Genomic DNA, 20,119 nt, shown 5'->3' on the forward strand with positions numbered 1-20,119 from the left:
GGCTCTTGTCTAGGCCGACCAGGTGTTGGGGGACTACCCGCTCCTCCTCCTCCTCCTCCTCTCCTTCGCCCGGAGCTGAGCAACACAGAGCTGACGGTGCTGAGCATGCTGGGAAGGGACCGGCGCGACAGCAGCGGCAGCGCCACCAGCTCCGCCTACCTGAGCAGCAGCCGGCGCTCGTCGGGCATCTCGCCGTGCTTCTCTAGCCGGCGCTCCAGCCAGGCATCCCAGAGCGAGACAGCCGCCGGCCACCACCGCCGCCTCCACAACCTCAGCTCCACCGACTCCTACGACCCCATCTCCACCGACGCCTCGCGGCGCTCCAGCGAGGCCAGCCAGTGTGGCGGGGGAGGAGGAGGAGGCGGCGGGGGAGGGGGAGGCGGCGTCTACCTGGGCGCGGGGTGGGCAGGGTTCGGCGGGGTCGGAGGAGGCGGGTCCAGGGGGTGTCTCAACCTCACCCCTGCCCAGCACTACCACCTGAAGGCCAGGTACGCAGCCGCCACGGGGGGGCCCCCGCCCACGCCGCTGCCCAACATGGAGAGGATGAACCCCAAGACCCGCATGGCCACGATGGAGGAGGGGCCGGATGGGGGCAGCCAGACGCTGCCCCCGCTGGTCAGACCGCGCCGCTGCAGCGACAACAGCTCCAACGGGTACGGGGGCGGACACGCCGCTTATCGGCGAAGGGCGGTCTTCTACCCGGGCGAGGGCCCGGGAAACGGCGAGCGCAGGGCCAGCGACCCGGTGAGGACGCACGCCCCGGACATGTCAGGCGTGCCCCAGGTGCAGCGCTTCAACAGCCTCAACAGCATCCACCCTCTGCCCCACCCGCCGGCGTCTCTGGCCCCCGCCGAGCTCCGCAGCTTCAGCCTCCAGAACTACACGCGCTCCGAGGGGAACCTGCAGAGGGGCCTGCAGCACTCTCCCTGCCCCCCCAGCATCATGGAGCACTCCGCCCTGGAAGCCCTGGCCATGGAGGGGGACGGGCTGCTGGGGGATGAGGACATGCTGCCTGACGACCTGGTGCAGTACCTCCACTCCCAGGGCCAGGGGGGCCCCTACGGCCAGCCCGAGGACCTCTCCTCTGGGCACTTCTATGGGGACGTGGTCCTCCTGCCTGGGGGGGAGATGGAGCAGCTCCAGGGGATGAACCTGAGCTTCCCCAGCCTCCAGCAGCACCAGCAGGTCGGGGAGAGAGAGAGAGCCAACAAGGAGGGCATGCCCATCCAGTGGAATGAGGTGAGCTCTGGGAGTGCAGAGAGGTCCCCTCACAAGCAGGTCCAGACCCAGGCTCAGACCCAGGCCCAGAGCCAGAGGTGTGCTAGGTGGGTCAGCTCAGAGCAGCAAGGCCCGGCAAGCTCTCCATTCGGGAGGTTTGGGAACATGATGGTTCAGCAGACGAATCAGTTCCCCAGGGACTTCCAGAACCACTGCACCCAGGGAAGCCAGCTCCAGCCCCAGCTCCAGCCTCAACTCCAGCTCCAGGCCCAAACCCAGGCCCAAACCCAAACCCAGGCTTCATGTCGAGTCAATGGAGGAGTTAAGATTGAGTCCTCACTCAGCTCCTGCATGGAGCTGAGAGGAAGCGTCTCCAACTCCACTCACACCTTCGGCCGGCCCGACTTCTCCCACATCATGGAGGGGCCCCTCCCCCAGGGCTACGGACAGCAGGCCGTCTCCGCCCCCGCCCAGAACCACTCGCACTTCCAGCAGAACCACAGCACCTCCAGGCAGATCGGAGACAACCTTCTCCTGAGCAGGGCCTCCATGGAGAGCTTGCCCCAGGCCCCCGTCCTCCACCACCTCCCCCAGGCTCCAGCACCCCCACGCCAGCCAGCCAGCAGCAGCTACAGGCACCCTACCAGGCCCCAGCACTACCTGGCTCCCCACAGCCAGGTCCACAACCAGGCCAGCCCAGGCCTCGGCCAGCCAGGGCAGAGGAATGGGGGGCCTTCCTGCTCCCTGGCCCACCAGGTGTCTGGCTTGAAGCTGGAGGCCCCAGACCAGGGGTACCTGGACCAGCCGGGCTATAGTGACCCAGCTCTCTGCTTTGACCCTGTGGAGAATAAGAACTCCTCTTCCTCCTCGTCCTTAAACTCCTCCTCCTCCTCCTCCTCCGCTCTGGAGGAGCAGTGTCTGCTGGAGACCATGGCGGAATCTGTGGGGTGTCTGGGTTCTGAGGGCCCTGCTGCCCTCCTGTCCCCTGGGGCAGACCAGGTGACCAGTACAGTGGACAGCTCCGTTCCCGAGGCCCTGGAGGAGGTGGTGGGCCTGGACTTTGGCTCCATGTTGGAGGAGGCCTACGACCAGGGCAGTCTGGTGTCTGGGCCGATGAGCCCCTCCATATTCCAGGGCTTGTCCAGGACCTCATCCCGACTCACCACCCCCAGAGCCTCCGCCTCCTACCACAGCACCATGCCCACACCCAGCCTCAGCAACATGGCCCTTGGAGACATGAGCTCCCTCCTCACCTCCCTTGCAGAAGAAAGCAAGTTTCTGGCTATTATGCAGTAGCTGGTCTCGCTCCCTCTCTATCTCTCCCTCTGTCTCTCTTTCTCTCTCTCAGAAGATAAAACCTTACAGAAAAAGAAAGGATAAAAAAAGAGGAATGAGATGGTCAAACTTTTGAGAAAGCAACAAATTATGAAGAAGTTTATGATGTTTGTTCCCAATACAGATTTGTTGCCAAACAGATTTATTTTGTAAAAGTGTAATCCCTTTCCTCGGACCTGGGATGTGTCAAAAATATGTATAGATAAATATATATATATTCCTTTTCTGGAATGAAGGCTATTTTTGGAAGCCCTTCAGTTTGTACGACTAGAAGTACATGGGGCCAGAGATCCCTACTCACCTGTCCCAAAAAGTATTCTGAGTATCGTAGCTGTTTTCTCACTGTACACTGTCGGTATAAATGCATGTTGTATTCAAGGTGGAGCATACACACTGTCTTTATAAACACTAGCAAGGGGCTAAGTACCTAGCCTATCAGGCACTCCACTGTTACTAGGTCAGAATGGGCTCCTCTATTGACTTTAAAAGACCCTGATGGTATCTTTATATAAACATTGTTTTTTAAAAACGAAATTTACACCTTTACTATTGTTGTTTTGTTCGTATGTTACTTTTGCGAATACGTAAATCTTAATGTTTCAGTGCTTCTACCAAGTCTTACAAAGTGGTGTGTTTTCTGTCAGAGTATTCCAATATGGTATTGAGTCCAACATTACGAGGACCACGCTTCAGTCTTCACAAACGCCATGATATGTAGTAATTTAGTCGATATGACTTACAGTGCATCATCTGTTAAGGTACTGTACTCACAAATGTATATAACAATGTGTTTTTTTAATATTTCCTTTGTGAAAATCGGATTGTTGGTGTTGGGTTGCAAAGTGTTGTCTCTGTGAAAATTGACTTTTGTGAGAGCGTTGGGAAGTGATTATCATACAGTTAATGTGTTTTTTGTGTTTTTATGATATAGCAGATAATCCAGCACATGATTCATAAGAGAAAAAGGGTCCTACTTTGGTGCTTTACGTTATGCTAAAGATTTCCAATTCATGTTTTTTTGTCTTATGAAGCCCTTTAAAATGACTAGGATGAAATATTCACCTCATCAAGGTGTTCGTGTTAATTTTTGTTTGTTTGTATCTGGACTTTATAGGAAATAATCCATATCTTATTCTCTACATGAGTTTAATACAGTTTGTGTGTCCTGCCACCAAGTATTGCAGTAAAGTCCACAGTGTTAGTATTGCCTTGCAATCCCAAATGAGAGCGCACAGTATACAATATTCAGTATGTATTGAATAGTTTACCTAGTCTGCAGTGGCTAAGCAATGAGGTACAGATTGTATTTTGTTTTGGTACTTTTGTCATTTTGTAGCTGTGCATCCATGTTTTCTTTGAGAGAGGTGAGACTCATTCCCTCGTGAAAGACCCGAGGGGATAGCCATGAGGTATGTGCCTTATATTTGCCTGTCAAAAAAAAAAACAAAAAAAAAAAGATCACTGCCAATCTTCCATTCTTAATTATGAACAAAATAAACATGTTAAAATGTATTGTGAGAACTGTATAATTCACATTTATATAAGAAATGTCTGAATATCTCAAAAGTTGATGTGTGAAATGCATAAGCTTTTATCTTTTTTTTTTTTTTTTTTTACCTTCCTCGTCATTTTTCTTTTTTAAACATGTAAATACTGTACTCATTTCTGTAGGTTTAGCTGAGATATGAGGGGAGACCTCGGGCCAATTAAGAAGACTTTGAGTGCAGGGATTGCCAGGGCCTGGTTGAGGGTCCAGACAAACCACACTCTCTGTGTGTGGGGGAGCAGTGCCTAGCACTGCTACTCTGGCAGAACAATCTCTCTGCTCTTTTATAACTGACCACAAATGTTTGTATGGTTTTAATAAAAAAAAGGAAATTATATATTTTCGTCTCCTGTCTTTCTGCTATTTTTGATAAGAAATAATGCGAAAATGGCATTGGTCTGGATTTTTGTTATAGAAGTCACACAAAATCTCACATCTAAGGATAAAGAGAAAGAATAGTGTCATTGACTGGTAACGTGATTACTTACTTCTGCATGAGACTTAAATGTCAGCATAGTTTGCAACCATTCACTTTGAGTTGATCTGACCCAGGGAAGTCCTGGCCAGGTTCTCTTAAATCAAGTTTGTTTCTGAATAGTAAAGAAGTTTACCAGACATTTGATTAATGTGGTATGAACCGTGGGGTTATTTCTTCCTACACGCAGTTATCGTGCACCACACCACCGGGCAAACTCCAAATAACCTGGCTTGATGATAATGGAATTATAGAGAATCAAATAATGGGCTTGTGCTGCCCCCTACAGGCAATTAATAAAAACTGCATGTCAATTTGCCTCAGGAGCTGGATAATGGCAATAGGATACATATGTATAGACACTGCCCAAATGCTCAAGGATGCATCCTCCATTTCCCTTTATTTAGGCTATCTGTAATATCTCTCTGCATAGCTGAAAATGCTGATCCTGGCATTTGAAATCTTTAGCATTCTCTAAAGACGGGAGGATGTGGACAGACGTATTTGTGGAATAAATAAGAGCCCATCTTCCTCTCATATGTTTGCCTTTTAATGGCTTACATCTGTACATGTCTGTGCCTGCTGGCAGGAGATAGCTTCATTCTGGTTCTGAAGAGTCTATGGCATACATACAAGATCAAAGCTGAGAGACCATCATTAGTTTTTCTCAGGGGCCCTCTCAGTGACTTCACCATCCCCATGTCACGATGGCCCAAGTATTCACACATTCTTTAAACTGACAACCAATACACTCTTCATTTAACTCCTCAGACGGCCTTTTACATCCTTAGGACTTTTCCCCTCCGGACATTGTAGAAGGCAAGACATTTTCTAAGCGCTGACATTTTCTAAGTGCCAACAGCGAACATAACTGCAATCATACACAGGGAATGGAGCTCTGGAGGATTTCACAGAGGAGTTTTAAATCGCTACGAGTGGATGCAGTAGATGAGCCTTTTACCTTTGAAGCTCTGAGGCAGTGGTAGATAGTCTCACATGGTTTCTTTTCAAAGAAGCTCTCTCCTTCACCCTGAAGAACCCTCCCCACCTCTCTGCCTCACCCCCACCTCTCCCTACCTTCTACCATCAGGCTTGGGGTGGAGCGGGCTCGTCTGGGTCTCTCCAGGCTGAGGTTCAGAGGTGGAGGAGAGGCCTGTCAGGCTGTCACTCAGCTGCCTCACGTCTTCCTCTGACTACTGGCAGGGCCATGGAGCCTCTAACACCAACTTCTCTAAGAGGGGAAAGCACCTTAAAGATGTCTGGAATCAAGATGAATAAATATGACATTTTCCTCTGTACATAAATATAAAACCTATTTTGGATATATCACTGTGGATTTGAATCCAACTAGAAAGGCCCTCAGTTGACAGGCCCTCTTTGACCTTAGGACATGGAAAGCTATTGTCTCTTAAGGTGAATGCAAATATGGTCAGGACACATCTGTTAAAAAAATCTCAAGTGACAAAAGAGAACAACATTCACAGCCTGGTATAGAATATGAAATATTTTATTACTAAAAGTGGTGATACACGGTAGGTGCTTATTCATAAGCTTTGTTTCACAATTCTATTCTTTAATGAAATCACAAGATTTTTTTTTCTGTCACTGAATGAAAAAAAAAAAACTAACAATCAAACACAAGAACTGATGATAACAATGAGATATATACAACATGAGCGGAGAGGAGGAGGACAGAGAGGGCTCAACTGGGGGCGTGGCTTCAAGAGGCTAACGTCATTCTGTGTTTAACAGACAGGGCTCATGCAGGAGGCACTTATATCTGAGAGCCTATTGAGCCAGGGGCCAAGCCAGGGGGCCAGGCCAGGGGGCCAGGCCAGGGGGCCAGGCCAGGGAAGGAAGGAGGGAGAGAAGCTGTGTGAAACCACGGAGCTGTTTAGTCAAAGAAAACAAACCACCTTTGTCTTGACAGTCCTGTGGTTTGGGGAGAGTCCAGTACAAGAGGTGATGCTATTCCTTCAGTACTAGCCAGGAGAGGAAGAGGATGAGGGGGGGGTCCTGTGAGATGGTAGTGGCACCATCACGTGGGACGACATCTAATCACACAGAGTTTTTACACTGGGCTGCACCGGAGAGCACTAAGGTCCAGCACATTCAGAAGCATGCATCGCCCCACAGCGAGCTAGTTGATCTTTAAAAAGTCAAAATAAAGAAGATTAACATGTGCCATCATCATTGGATTTTTATCATCTATTTGAAAGCAAGTACAACACAAAACTAAACTGACTGACAAGAGATTCTTTAACAATTCAATAGACATATTTACAGGAATTATATGCTTTTTTTTTCCAGTCAGTCACTTCAATGCCAGTTAAATATAAAAAAAAGTTGATAACTGCATCGCCGGGCGAAGAAGGGAAGTTTACAATGATGATCCACAAGATGTATTTTTTGTTTGTTATTTTATCACTCATGAATGCCTAGTTATTCAATGACCTATTTACAATAAAAACAATATATTGTATCCATCAAAATCAGGGTGGAGGAAACAAAAATAAATCCTAAACATTCTCACGGGGAATCTGGGCCTGTCTCAATGCAGTGTTCCTGGCTGGTGTAGTCTAGTACAGTGCTGTACAGCCTGGGCCCTGTCAGGATTGTCCACATATGCAACCTTCACTCCGCCACATCCTCCTTTCCTTCCTTCCTCCTTTACTTTCTCAAAATCCTTCAAATATCTAAATCAGACATGACAGGATGGATTACAGCTGTGAGGACCAATCATGTTCTCACTGATATCTTCAAGGAGCGGAGGAAGGAGGGAAGGAAGGCCTTTGGAAGGATGCACGTTAGATAATCGAAACTCGGCCTCGGGTCTGAGTGATGTTGGTCAGGCGTTCTCCTTGGTAAAGGGGTAGGGGGGGGGGGGGGGGGGGAGTCTGGTCTGGCGAGACCCAGCCGGGGGCTGGTGTGACCCTCAGCCAAGCGTGGGCCCTCAGATCTTCTCCTGGATGAAGGGGTGCTGCAGGGCCTGGTTGATGCTGATGCGCTTGGCTGGGTCCAGCATCAGGGTGCTGTCCAGCAGGTCCTTCAGCTGCATCACCTTCTTCCTCTGCTCCTCTGGCAGGCGCTGACCCCCCACCATGTCTGACAGCAGGTCCTTGGTGGGGTTGATGGTGCTCATCACGGTCACCTTCTCCTGGAGGGGGGGGACACCAGAGAGGACAGGTGGAGAGAGTAGGGAGAGAGACCGATGGCAATAGAAAGGATAGAAGAGGTGAAAGAGAGTTTCAGTGTGACTTCTTGCTTCTTCACAAGCAAGATATTAATTCAGTAATGTTACCCATCAGACCTAACAATTAAAAACACAAACACTGTTCACTCAGTTAAAATAATAAAAGACTGGGGTCAAAGCGAGAGTGACTCAGAGAGTGATTCAGAGAGTGAGTGAGTGAGTGAAGAAGGAGCTACCGACCCTTTCAGTCACTTTGTCGACTTCGATGTACAGGAAGTTTAGGTTCTGATCAAAGTGCTGGTCTTTGAACAGACCTTTCCGGATCATCTGAGGACACACAGAGAAACGGTTGCATCATCTACATGAGTCCGGACAGCCCTCCTCCAGCCACGAGACAGGACACCCCCCCCCCCCACAGGATCACATGGCCAGACAGACTGCCTGTTCCAGAGGCTGAAGAGCCCCAGCCTGAGGCTGGACGGGGGGGCAGAGGAGTTGGGAGGCTGTCTGTACCTTGTTGGGCATCTTGCCCTTGAGGTCCATGGCCAGCTTGATCATGTGGTTGTTGGAGGAGCCGGGGAAGAGGATCTTGCCGGTGTAGAGCTCGTACAGCGTGCAGCCCACGGACCACATGTCGATGCCGTAGTCGTACGGCTTCCCTATGACTGAGACACACACACACACAAAGTGTCAGACCATGATACCAATGGACAAGGTCATTTCTTAGCTCCCCCTCACCACCTGGTGGCAGGAGTCAGAACTGTCTTCAAACCCTTAAGCAATCCTAGCAGTTTTCAACAGTGCATGGAAAGAGAGAGAGAGAGGAACTTGTCCCAGTGACAGACATGGTCACATGTTCCATCAACACAGGAAGTGGACGTTGTCCAGGGCTGCTTACTGATTTCCGGCGCCCTGTAGAACCTGCTGACCAGGTAGGGCGTGATGTCGTTGTCCGCCACGTGGGAGGCGGAGCCAAAGTCACACAGCTTCAGGATGGTCTTGGACTCGTTCACCTGGGAGGAACAGAGGAGGAGCAGTTAGGACACAGTGGGGTGGCCCCTGAGAGGGGGGAGGGGGGTGGTGCGTGGGTGCTGCGTACCAGGATGTTGTCAGGCTTGATGTCGGCGTGGAGGATGTTGCAGCGTTTGAGCAGCTTCAGAGCCAGGAAGAGCTGTTGGATGTAGGAACGCACCGCCTTGATGTGGATACCCACATCTTTACCATACTTCTTCAAGACCTCCCTCAGGTTCATACTGGGGAAGGACAGAAGGAAGGAAGGTATATTATAGCATTTTGTTATTAAGAGTGTTAGCATTGTGTTATTGAGAGTTAGTTGTAGAAATGGAAACTGTATCTATGTCTGTATAAAAGTTTCAGGTTCAGACTGTAAGGAGCACCCTGATAGGCCAGTACCTGAGGGGTTCAGACAGTAAGGAGCACCCTGATAGGCCAGTACCTGAGGGGTTCAGACAGTAAGGAGCAGCCTGATAGGCCAATACCTGAGGGGTTCAAACACCAAGCAGAGATGCTGCTTGTGGTAGAAGTGTCTGAAGAGACGCAGGCAGTGGAACTTGTCATCTGGATCTGCATCATTCAGCTTCTTGAGGAACTCCAGCTCCTTCAGTCCGGTCTTTTGCCTGGAGGAGTCAAACACAACCACCACCACCTGTCAAACCAGCCCTGAACATTATAGAATAACACACACAGAGATGCCCCTATGGCCTATTTAAGTCAATTCCACACTCCTAGAGTCCAGAGAATGGTGAACGAGAAGGAATTGTTGAAGGACAAAAAGACTCAAGAGGTGTTTCTCTAGTTTAAATAGCTAAAAATAAAATAAAAAGATGGCATTTCCAAACTGACATGAGCTCGTTGTTGCGGATGATCTTGACCGCCACCTCCTGGCCAGCGCGGGCGGTGTCTCGGGCCCGGATCACGTTGCTGAACACTCCTTGGCCCGTGTAGCCGTACACGTCGTAGCGCTTGTCCAGGGTCTCCCCGATGTTCACCCCTGGGGGAGGAATGCCAGGCTCAAGGTCAGTCTGCTGCGTGTGTGCTCGTGATGGGGGCTCGGCTGACAGAACAGTTGCCTCTTTACTTTGGTGTGTGCGTGTGTGTGTACATGAGCGTCAGGGTGACATACGGTAGTAGCCCTCCGCGTCGGTCCAGTTGTCCCTGAGGTTGGGGTTCTCCTTGAAGTCCTTCCCTACGCCTGCAGCCCTCATTCTGGCACTCTGGAGGTACACAGCAACAAGGTCAGATAGACACAACTAGGCCGGTACAGAAAGGTTTTAAACAGGTTTACGCATGCAGCTTTCTAATAAATGTTTTTATTTGATCTTGTTACTTATTTTTGTATAAGTACGCTAAATTTGTTAAGCTTTGTTAAGCTTCTTTTGTTAAGGTTAAATTGTTAATTGTTAAGCTTCTTTTTTTTTTTTTTTTTTTTTTTACTATTATCCAACTATGATGGATTTGGCATTTGAATATGGAATAGTTATTAACATGTAGGTTCCTCCATGACTTACATCAAAGTCTGCAGCGAACATGTCGTCTGACTCGGTGAACATGTCCGGGGCCGAGGGCTTCTTTGGGTTAGCTCCTTGTGAACACACGAGGGACAGGAAGGTTAGCAAGAGCAGGAACCATTTTGTTGTCTCTTGCAGAAACAGGAAATTTGGAGCGTTTTGTTGAGTCACATACTGTGCAGAGATCAAAACATGCTTCAGCTGTGCTGATACCAGGTTCTTGGCATAGAACCAGCGACTGAATAGACACACGACAAGAGAGAGACACAATCAACAACGCCACCCTGGGGGATTCAAACACCCTGCATTTCCTGTTTGTGTCAAGTCACTTTAGCACTGTCAGCTAGCTCCCAGGCCCAGAAAAGTGACAATGGTGAGAGGTAGAGAGAGGTAGAGAGAGGTAGAGAGAGAGAGAGAGAGAGAGGTAGAGAGAGAGAGAGAGAGAGAGTGAGAGAGGGAAAGAGAGAGAGAGGGAAAGAGAGAGAGGGAGAGAGAGGGAAAGAGAGATGGAAAAGCAGAGAGACAGAGAGTGAGAGAGAGCGAGATGGAGAAGTAGAGAGAGAGAGGCGAGAGAGAGACAGAGAGAGAGAGTGAGAGATGGAAAAGTAGAGCAAGAGAGAGCGAGAGATATGGAGATGGAAAAGTAGAGGGAGAGAGAGAGAGAAAGAGAGACAGAGAGAAGTAGAGAGAGAGAGATGGAGAGAGAGAGAGAGAGGGAGATGCAGATGGAAAAGTAAAGAGGGAGAGAGAGAGATGGAGAAGTAGAGAGAGAGAGAAGTAGAGAGAGAAGTAGAGAGAGAAGTAGAGAGAGAGAAGCTGACTACTATAAATCAACAGCCAACACAGACTCCACTTACATGAGACCTTAAAACGAAGGCCAAGTTGATGTGGGTGAAATTCTTAGCTAAACCTTATGCTGCTGCTCTCCAGAGCTTTAATACTGAAAATGAACAGCTTGGAAAGCAAAGTATCTCCCTCAAGAACAATGTAGAAGGTGTGTAGGATCAAATCAAATCAAATTTATTTGTATAGCCCTTTTTACACGCAAGCATGTCACAGAGGGCTTCACATACGCCCATAGAACTGCCCCTCAACCAACCTAAACCCTCAAGGAAGAAGCTAGGAGAGGGGCCCCTCACCGTCCTTCTCCTGGGCGATGAGGTTGTGCTTGGCTTTGATGTTGTCCTCGAACGTGTCGAGGTTCTCGCGCTCGTACTCCTTGACGTCGGCCGCCACGCGCTCCAGGATGTCGTCGGGCGAGGGCGAGCGGCTGCGCGTGCTGCTCTGCGGGCTGCTGGGCTCCGACGCCATGTTGCTGTCCTCGTTACCCGCCCGGTATTTCTGAACGGGGGGAGAGAGAGAGGACGAGAGAGGCAGGTGGGAAGAGGGGAGAGAGGAGGAAGGATTAGGAGACAAGACGGGGGGATGGTGCATGACAGCATGCATGTGAGAGGAACGTGTGCACGAGCGTGTGCACGAGCGTGTGCACGAGCATGTGCACGAGCGTGTGCACGAGCGTGGACCAGGAGAACCAACCTGGACGATGGCCAGCCTCTGCTGACGCCGCTGTTCAATTAGGGCCTCCTCATCCACCTCCTCACCGTCAAAGTCCTCCAGTCTGCATACACACACACACACACACACACACACACACTCAACTCAGACAAATGGCGTCTCCAGGAGAGATCTTTGATCGAACATGACAGGAAGTCTACAGTTAACAACCTCTCTATCCACACCGCAGTCACCCACCCAGTCCTCTCAGATCAGTGATATCTGCACCGACTGCTCTAAGGGAGCACAAGGACATGTATTTAATGCATCATTTCCTGTCACAGGAAGTAGTTCCCTTTCCACTCACACTTCCTCCCCAGAGGACTCCTTGTCGGCCTTCATGCCCTCTGACAGGCTTCCCTTGAACTTGTCCTCGTCCCGGCTACGCCTCCTCCTCCGGCCCCGGTCCCGGGACATGGAGCGCCGGTACTGCCGGATCCGCCCGTAGCGGTCCCTCTCCCCAGACCTGCCGAGGACACGAGCCACAGGTAAGACCGTGTCCACACCAGTCTGAGCTACCAGGTGGATCACGGCCAGCACCACAGACACATTGCAAGGTTCAATCCAGTCCATGTTAGTTTGTTGCCGCCCACAGTGTAATCATATGAGTTCACAAGAGTGAGCAGAGAATGCTGAGTGTTCTGGAACGGAGCGCTGAGGCACCATGGGAAGTTCCTCTCACCTGTGTCTCAGTGGGGACCGGCTGAAACGTCGACGTGGTGAGAGGCGAGCGGGTCGCCGGGGAGACTGAGACCGTCGCCTCAGGGGGGAGCGGCTGACTCTGCGGCGAGGGGCGGCCCTGGGGCTGGTCTCCCTTGAGCGGTCTCTCCCTGGTCCTAGGTCTGGCCTGGGGCGCTTCCTGGAGAGGGAGGCAGAGGGTGGGGGAGAGCAGAGAAAAGAGTGAGGTGAGAGAGAAGTAGAGATACAAACAGGCTGAGCAAGACATTCTGCAACATTCTTCTAAAATGTCCAATATGCAGACTGTGCTTCAGAGTAATCAATCTTAATTACTGTTAGTTAGGATGGGCATTGATATGAACCAAGTACTCACTCAAGTAGGCCCGAATGATTCCAAAAACCATAACTCAGTTGCCAAAACAACATATACAACACAAAGTTGTGAACCTTCTATCGGTTTACAAAGGGATGTTATGTGGCAAGGCCAACATGTATTTCTTACATTTACATTTACATTTAGTCATTTAGCAGACGCTCTTATCCAGAGCGACTTACAGTAAGTACAGGGACATTCCCCCGAGGCAGGTAGGGTGAAGTGCCTTGCCCAAGGACACAACGTCAGTTGGCATGACCGGGAATCGAACTGGCGACCTTCGGATTACTAGCCCGACTCCCTCACCGCTCAGCCACCTGACTCCCTCTTGTGGAGCCAGGAACGTTTTTCCACTCCAGTTTCCCCCCAGTCTTACCTCAGTGGTGAGTCCTGTCTGTCAACCTCCCTGCGACGGCCTTCTGGCGAGCGGCTACGCCCTCTCCTCGCCGGAGACCTTGCCCTGGAGGGAGGGGAGTGGCTCGGCTTGGATGCCTTTTCAGAGACCGAGGTGGAGGCCTGATGGGAGGAGTCTCGGGTGCGAGGGGAGGGGCTGCGCCTCCTTGGGGGACTTTGTCCTACAGCTCGCCGGTGTGGGGAGCGGTTCTCCTTCCCTGAGGACGCGTCCTTGGACGGGGACTTGGTGGGCCTCTTGTCCCTCTCCGCCTCCGCCCGGGCCGGACGCTCCCTCCCTCCGGGGGATCTGGACCTGCGGCCGCCACTGCGCTCCACGTTTGGTCTCTCGTCCGGCTGCGGCGAGGAGCGTTTGTCTGGGCGACTGCCTCTCTGCTCAGCTCTCCTGCTGGGGGGTGAAGGTGACTTCCTGGACCTCTCCTTGGACCTGTCCGTGCTCCGCGAACGCTTCCGGTCTCTGGAACCTCCACGCCCACCACCACGCTCCTTTGGATCTTTGCCGCTTTTGGCCGTCTTGTCAGTTTTGGCCTCCTTGCCTGCCCTGTCCCTGGACCTGCTCCTCTTGGAGGTGGATTTGCTGGCCTCAGTGGAGTCCCGCCGGCCTTTGCCGCTCTTCACACCCCTGGGGGAGATGGGCTTCCCTGCGGCGGCTCTCTGGCGCTGCTCCCCGTTCCTGACCCGGCCGTCCCCGTCCTCCTCCGACCCGGAGTTGTAGCCCTGCAGGATCAGGCCCATGCCCGACTGCACCTTGCCCTCCATCAGCTGGCTGTCCAGCTCAGCTTTGATCATGGCCCTCTGCTTCTCCAGGTCCTCCAGCAGAGCCCTGTCGTCCAGGCTGGGATTGCCCGAGGAAGGAGAGGACTCAGTTTTTCTGTGGCTGGAGGCGCCCGGGACCCCGGCGCCGGAAGGAGAGGAGCCCTCCTTACGCCTGTGTTTCTTGTGTTTGTGACGGTGCTTGCGCTTGCGCTCCTTGTCCTCCTCGGACGCGTGCTTGTGTTTTTTGTGCTTGCTTCGATGCTTATGTTTCTTCCTCTTGTGTTTGCCGCCACCGCCGCTGCTGTGATGCTTGGACCCTTCTTCAGCCTTCTCCCCGTTAGTCTCTGCTTTCTCCTCTCCAGCCTCTCCAGCCACTCCAGCCTCTGCAGCCTCTTCATCCTCCTCCTCCTCCTCCTCGGACATGTCACCGCTGTCCTCCTCGTTGCCACTCTTTTCATATCCCTCCAGTTCCTGTTTCCTGGAAGAAGAAAAAAAAGTCCTTGATGTGTTACTCTCGAGTCTTGGTCAAGAACTAAGCAAATGATGTATCGTCGTCAAAAGTCATATTCCTTTCTGTCCAGATTTGTTCATTTGGCTGCACGGTCAACCGGAATAAGGCGGCAGACGAGACAAGTTGGGGTTCAATGCGACATGTATGTTCCTAGCGAAAAGGCAAATTCTACAAAACTTGGGGAACTTGGTAGTGCAACTGACGTTGTTAGCCTACATCTATCGCTTTCCGAACTTGATCGCGAACTCGTGAATGTAACAATTATGTAGTGCTATAGCTTCTAACTAGCTAGCATTGTATCAGGCCGGCTAACGTTAGCAGCTAGCTAACAAACACAAAGCTAGCTAGCTATCTAGCATCGCAAGTTAAGTCGAGGCTATTTAGCCAGAAAGCTAAAAACACTTGACCTGTGGTGAGTGTAGGGTAATTATATGCTTTACCTTATGGTATGGCAAAACACTACTCACTAGGCACACAAATAGCTGGTGGGATAGAAACCTAGCTAGCTGGAACACGCTGTTCTTGAGATGGAAACCAAGCAAAGCATACGTAACTAAGCTGGCTAATACGGTGAGATGTTAGCTAGCTAGCTAGCCAGTTAGCTAATGTCCTATTAGCCAAAGTTAAATACAACGGTGACTTAATTGCGACGATTACACGTCTTATTGGGAATGGAAAACCATGTAACTAATACTTTGCTTAAGTGTATAATCTTCCAAAATGCCTTACACGTGTTCGTTTCCATTATTCATTCTTCTAGACGCGATTTCCATCTCTACGTCGGCCATTTTCCTCAACTGGAGGCCACTTCCTCGATATTTTTCTTTGTACGCTTGCAACACTAAATCTGTGGCTAAACTGCCGCCTACCGTACTGGCGTGGGAATATGCTCTCTGGCAAAATAATGTTCGTTTTCTTTCATTTTGAGCACCAGGGGGTGGTAGGCTATTGCATTGGTTTAAAAAAAATGACAGCACGGACTGCAGTTAAGGAAGTCTCAATGAGCTACCTGGAGTTGCACATAATGCTGTATAAACTTCTGGATATTCTCAGAGAGTTAGTCAGAGAAGAAACCCAAGAGCAGGGAATTATCAAGCGCCCTTGTTACCTGTCACAGTCACTTTGGGAAGTCCCTCTCAGTCCTGGTCTGTAAAATCTAATAATAGGCCCATCTGTGGGTTTGGAGTGATAAGAACAGAGTGATGATGAAGCAGAAATCTATTCCTTTACTTGCACAAACTGTGTGGCACAGCCTTGTATGTGGCACAGACTGTATTGCCTTGTGTGTGGCACAGCCTGTATTGCCTTGTGTGTGGCACAGCCTGTATTGCCTTGTGTGTGGCACAGCCTGTATTGCCTCGTGTGTGGCACAGCCTGTATTGCCTTGTGTGTGGCACAGCCTGTATTGCCTTGCACTGCTGCCTCCTTGCAAGAAGATCTTGGGTTTGATTCCCACTTGGGGCCCCCTCTGGCTTTCTGTGTGGAGTTTGTGCATGTTTTCCATGTGCTCTCACAGGTTTCCTCTGCAAAGAACCCAGTATAAAAACATTCAGAACAAAAACGCTCTCCTTCCTATGTTCCTGGCCAGGATATGGGCGACAGGGATCGACATTAAGGCTTGTCCAATTGTACAGGAGAAGTGAATTCATAAAAAAATAAAAAAAACTTTTTTAAACCCTTAGAAACATTTTGTTCAAAACATTTTGAAATGTACTCTCTTGGACTTGGCCCATGGGCCTTGCTGATGTGGCTGCCCACTGTTCCTACAGCTGCCCTGGGAGGAGGGACAGTGGGATGGGAGAAATGCAGAGGTCAGGTTCTCCAGTCGACACCTGGCACATGTGTGTGATCTACTAATTGTGTGAAATTATTAAAAGGATTCTTCTTCTTCAAACGAGTTTGACTCATTTTTGAGTCAAATGTTTTTAACTTCGTTTTTTACTGAAGGCCTAAAGTATCATCCAAGAAGCTAGCTCAGAACTGGCCCAGTTTCCCTGGTGTCTCCTTAAAGCCTTGTCAGAGGGTTTCTCTTTTCTGCGGTGAGGAGGTCGTAACTTACCCGCCCGTACGTGGCTGTAGCATTCCTCTGAGCGTCATGTCTCTGATTTACACAGCATATTGGTGTGTTTGTGAGTGTGTGTGGGGAAGGGTCTCGACGGAGAGGGAAGCGTCAGCCATGCAGACATTAGATATTCTATTAGTAGAGGCCCTGTCCCACAGCATCCAGTAAATCACAGACCGTGGCTATGTACCTGCCTGTGTATGCTGTGAGCTGCATGCTGGACCCTGACTCAGCTCTCTCTCTTTTGCTTCCTTATCTTTCTTTCTCTGATTGAATTTTTCCTGAAGCACAAAAGCGTGTTAAAAAGATGGTACCTTAAAACTCCATCTATTCCCTTTTTTAAACGTTCAACCTTTCAAGAGACAATTGCTGACTTTGAACGACTAAGTGCCACTTTGAAAGATTTTCAATGTTGTTTGGAGTGGGCCTTTAGAGGTGGTGTGTCATTATAGATGAGATAGATGCGGCTGCTGTCAGACCTCCCCCAATAAGACGGGCCCTCACTCTCTGAGCTTCAGCCGAGACACAATAAGGACAAGGCCATAAAACATGGACTCCAGCAGATGCTTCTTGATAGCCACCGCAGTCCATTATGAAGTCCGTTAAAAACACTCAGGCCCTGGCTGGGAGTGGCGTCTCCCAGACCCCTCTGCTCCTCCTGGCCATTGTTTGTGTTGGTGGACGCATCCAGAGTTATGGCTGCAGATGACTTGTTCCTGGAGCGGAGTCTGGGAAGGAGATGGCCCCAGGCCTCTACGCCTGTCTCCATCCACACAGAAGGTCTTTGACCCCTGACAGATGCTGCGCGCCTTCAGCCTCCATCCTTTTGTTTTTGCCCTCCTTGCGCTTCGTTTGTTTTGTTGTTGTTGCCTATTCTCTCCTTTCTTGTCGAGTTTTATGAGCCTCTGCTGTTTGGTTTTCTGCGAGAGGATTTGCAAGGGTAAGGGGACGTGGTTTTGGTAGCACGCCCCCCAGGCATATGGCCTTGTCAGGTGCTGGGATTTATGTTTGTGCTGGCTCTGGGAAGCAAGATCAGATTCATGTGCCATCTCAATGTGCTGTGGAGCGTGTGAGGGCACACTGAAGGAGAAGAGGATGTATCTGGACCACGAGCTTGTTCTTGTGTCTTGTAGTGCAAATACTGTAATGCAGAATTTCCATGTGTAGGAGACCAGTATATCCAATCTCTCTGCACAGTTTCACCATGCAGACACACACACACACACACACACAGCTGTTTGAATTACAACATGCTCACAGGAACTGTCGGGCCTGATACAAAGTGAAATACAGTTTTATTAAAGGGAGGAAGAGCAGCAAATCCCTGTCACATTTAACATTTTACCCTTTTCACTGACACATCCTTATCCTCAACGATTCATATCCACCGGTCTGACTCAGAGCTCACTCGAAAAGGACTGTAAAACTTAAATCAGATGAAAAATAAGGGAAAATCAATAGAGCCTCAGACTGACCAACAGACTAACCGACAGACAGACGGACGGATGGAGGAACAGACAGGTTTCTCTGCTCCTGGGTGTGGGATTAGAGAACAGGAGCTGCAGACGTCTTTAATTCCCTCTCATTTTAACAGCATGATGGATGCTTCTGGAGTTTATAGGTGTCGTAAACAAGACCTAAACTGTGCTGAAGCCCCATCCTGCTGACTGCAGGTGACAGCTGACAGACCCACAGACCTATCCACAGCAGTCTGGTCACAATGCCAGTCCATGGGAAATGCCACAACAGATCTGACTCACATTACACTTGCAAAATGGAAGTCCAGTGTTCTGTGTTGCAGTATACGGTAGATACGGCCTTATGTTTTGCTCAGACTACGCCTATAGTGTGACCTCAGAGAACAGGCATGTGACTAGCAGAACTCTGCGGCCCTGCCGGAGGCTCAGATGTTGTTATCCAGGGCTTTGGCTCCTGATCAGAAAAGCAGGAACCCCCCCTCCCCCCCCCCCCCCCCCCTTCTCAGTGGCAAAGAACCCAACCTCCAAGTCTCTCACACCAAGACTCAACTGACACAGGTCCACTCGCTCACATACTTTACCCAGTAGGGGTTTGGCATTGCCTCTGTTGTAATGAGAATCAAATGTGCTCAAACATTTGATGCGGTCGATGATTGGCGGAGCGTGCTTTTTTTCATGCAATGTTCTCTATTTCCTTATCAAAAGAATAAGCCCAAAATGAGGTAGTGAGAGACAGAATTTGCTGACACAGTCTGTGTGTCTCAACCACAGAGCCAAGCTCCAAACTGAGTGATCCTAATTACAGGGTTGGAGGTGTGTGTATGTGTGTTTGTCGGTGGGTGTCTGAGGACAGGACTGCAGTTTGTGAACATCTAATACAGTGTATGGTTCACTGAACCATATTTTTTTATGGAAGGGATAATTCATCCATGAAGCACTAAAAGATCTCAGTTCCTAAACAAAACAATTCAAATGAAGCATAGAACAAAGTTTGACATTCAGAAGAACAGAGAACCCCTCTGGTTATTGAGGCTTCTGTTTTACAGTAACTCAATCAGTTTTGAATTCCAGTAAAACCAATGAATATCTCTCCAGACTAGGAGAAAAGAGAAAGGAGACACCATATGCTTGAGAGGCCTCTTTAGTTAGTTTGAAAGATAAAGTATTTTGCATGGCAGATTTTATGTCACATTTTGTTCACCTGAGTGGACACATTTCCTGGTTCCCGGATACTTCTGTGATGTTGGAAAGACCCTCAGAGGTGCAGTTGAGCAAAATCAGATGGAAGATGTGAGTTGGTGAAAGCAGACATATTTTACATCCCACATCTGTGCTGTTCATGAAATTCAAGGGGTGCACATTACAGGGGGATTGCTTTCTTCAATCTCATTGGTCTCATCTCTTTTCCTGTGAAATTGCGTCTGGGCTGCTTCTACATTCTAAGTCATACATTTTCACTCACACTGACATATTCTGTTATCTACCCCCCTCCCCTCCTCCTTTCTCGCTCTTATTCTCTACATCCATAACTGTAAAACATGTTTTTTTATTATTTTATTTTTTACAACTTGTGCATACACAATTATCCAGCAATTTCCTGCGTAGCCGGCTGTAAAGAGGAGCCTTCCCATTCCTGGGGATCTCAGTGGTCATTAATTACAGCTGAGTCCTCATGATGCCAGCTGGTTATATGTTTCCTGTAAAGCTCCTTGACTGGGCGTCCTATAGACCTTAAAGCACTCAGTGGAACATTAACGTGCAGTAATGGCTAATGAAGCAGTGGAGGCGATAACTCCAGTGCTCTCTCTTTCTCCCATCACAGAAACAGTATAACTATGAAAAACCGACAAAGAGCCTTAAAATACGCAACCGAATTAAGTGTTGGGACAAGGCCAGAGAAAGTGTAATCCCAGCTTCAAGATGGACAGTCTAGTCTCTCTAGAGGCAGTTGCATTCTTTGCATAGCATCCACTGTGTTGACAAGAAGTGAGGAAAAGGAAG

General features: G+C 49.7%; 2 protein-coding genes across 2 annotated transcripts in view; one reads left to right on the top strand and one right to left on the bottom strand.

The window, feature by feature from the left end:
* gli3 (GLI family zinc finger 3) overlaps window positions 1–4,429 on the top strand; it is a 51,549-nt gene extending 47,120 nt beyond the window's left edge. Inside the window, exon 13 of the mRNA XM_067252226.1 lies at window positions 2–4,429. Within this exon, the coding sequence (XP_067108327.1) occupies window positions 2–2,514 (2,513 nt within the window). The 3' untranslated portion in view covers window positions 2,515–4,429. The remainder of the gene's footprint in view (window position 1) is intronic.
* A 1,636-nt stretch (window positions 4,430–6,065) lies between these two features.
* Window positions 6,066–15,373, bottom strand: prpf4bb (pre-mRNA processing factor 4Bb). The gene is made up of 15 exons (XM_067251410.1): window positions 15,308–15,373; window positions 13,277–14,545; window positions 12,532–12,708; window positions 12,157–12,315; window positions 11,832–11,913; window positions 11,435–11,636; window positions 10,296–10,369; window positions 9,911–10,001; window positions 9,631–9,778; window positions 9,267–9,404; window positions 8,867–9,020; window positions 8,666–8,780; window positions 8,281–8,432; window positions 8,008–8,094; window positions 6,066–7,731 (listed from the first exon to the last, which is right to left on the bottom strand). Exons 1-15 carry the CDS (start codon window positions 15,364–15,366, stop codon window positions 7,528–7,530), a joined length of 3,111 nt encoding a protein of 1,036 aa, XP_067107511.1. The 5' UTR covers window positions 15,367–15,373; the 3' UTR covers window positions 6,066–7,527.
* Window positions 15,374–20,119: the final 4,746 nt, after the last annotated feature.

Source organism: Osmerus mordax, chromosome 15 (assembly GCF_038355195.1).
Source record: "Osmerus mordax isolate fOsmMor3 chromosome 15, fOsmMor3.pri, whole genome shotgun sequence".
Taxonomy (NCBI): Eukaryota; Metazoa; Chordata; class Actinopteri; order Osmeriformes; family Osmeridae; genus Osmerus; species Osmerus mordax.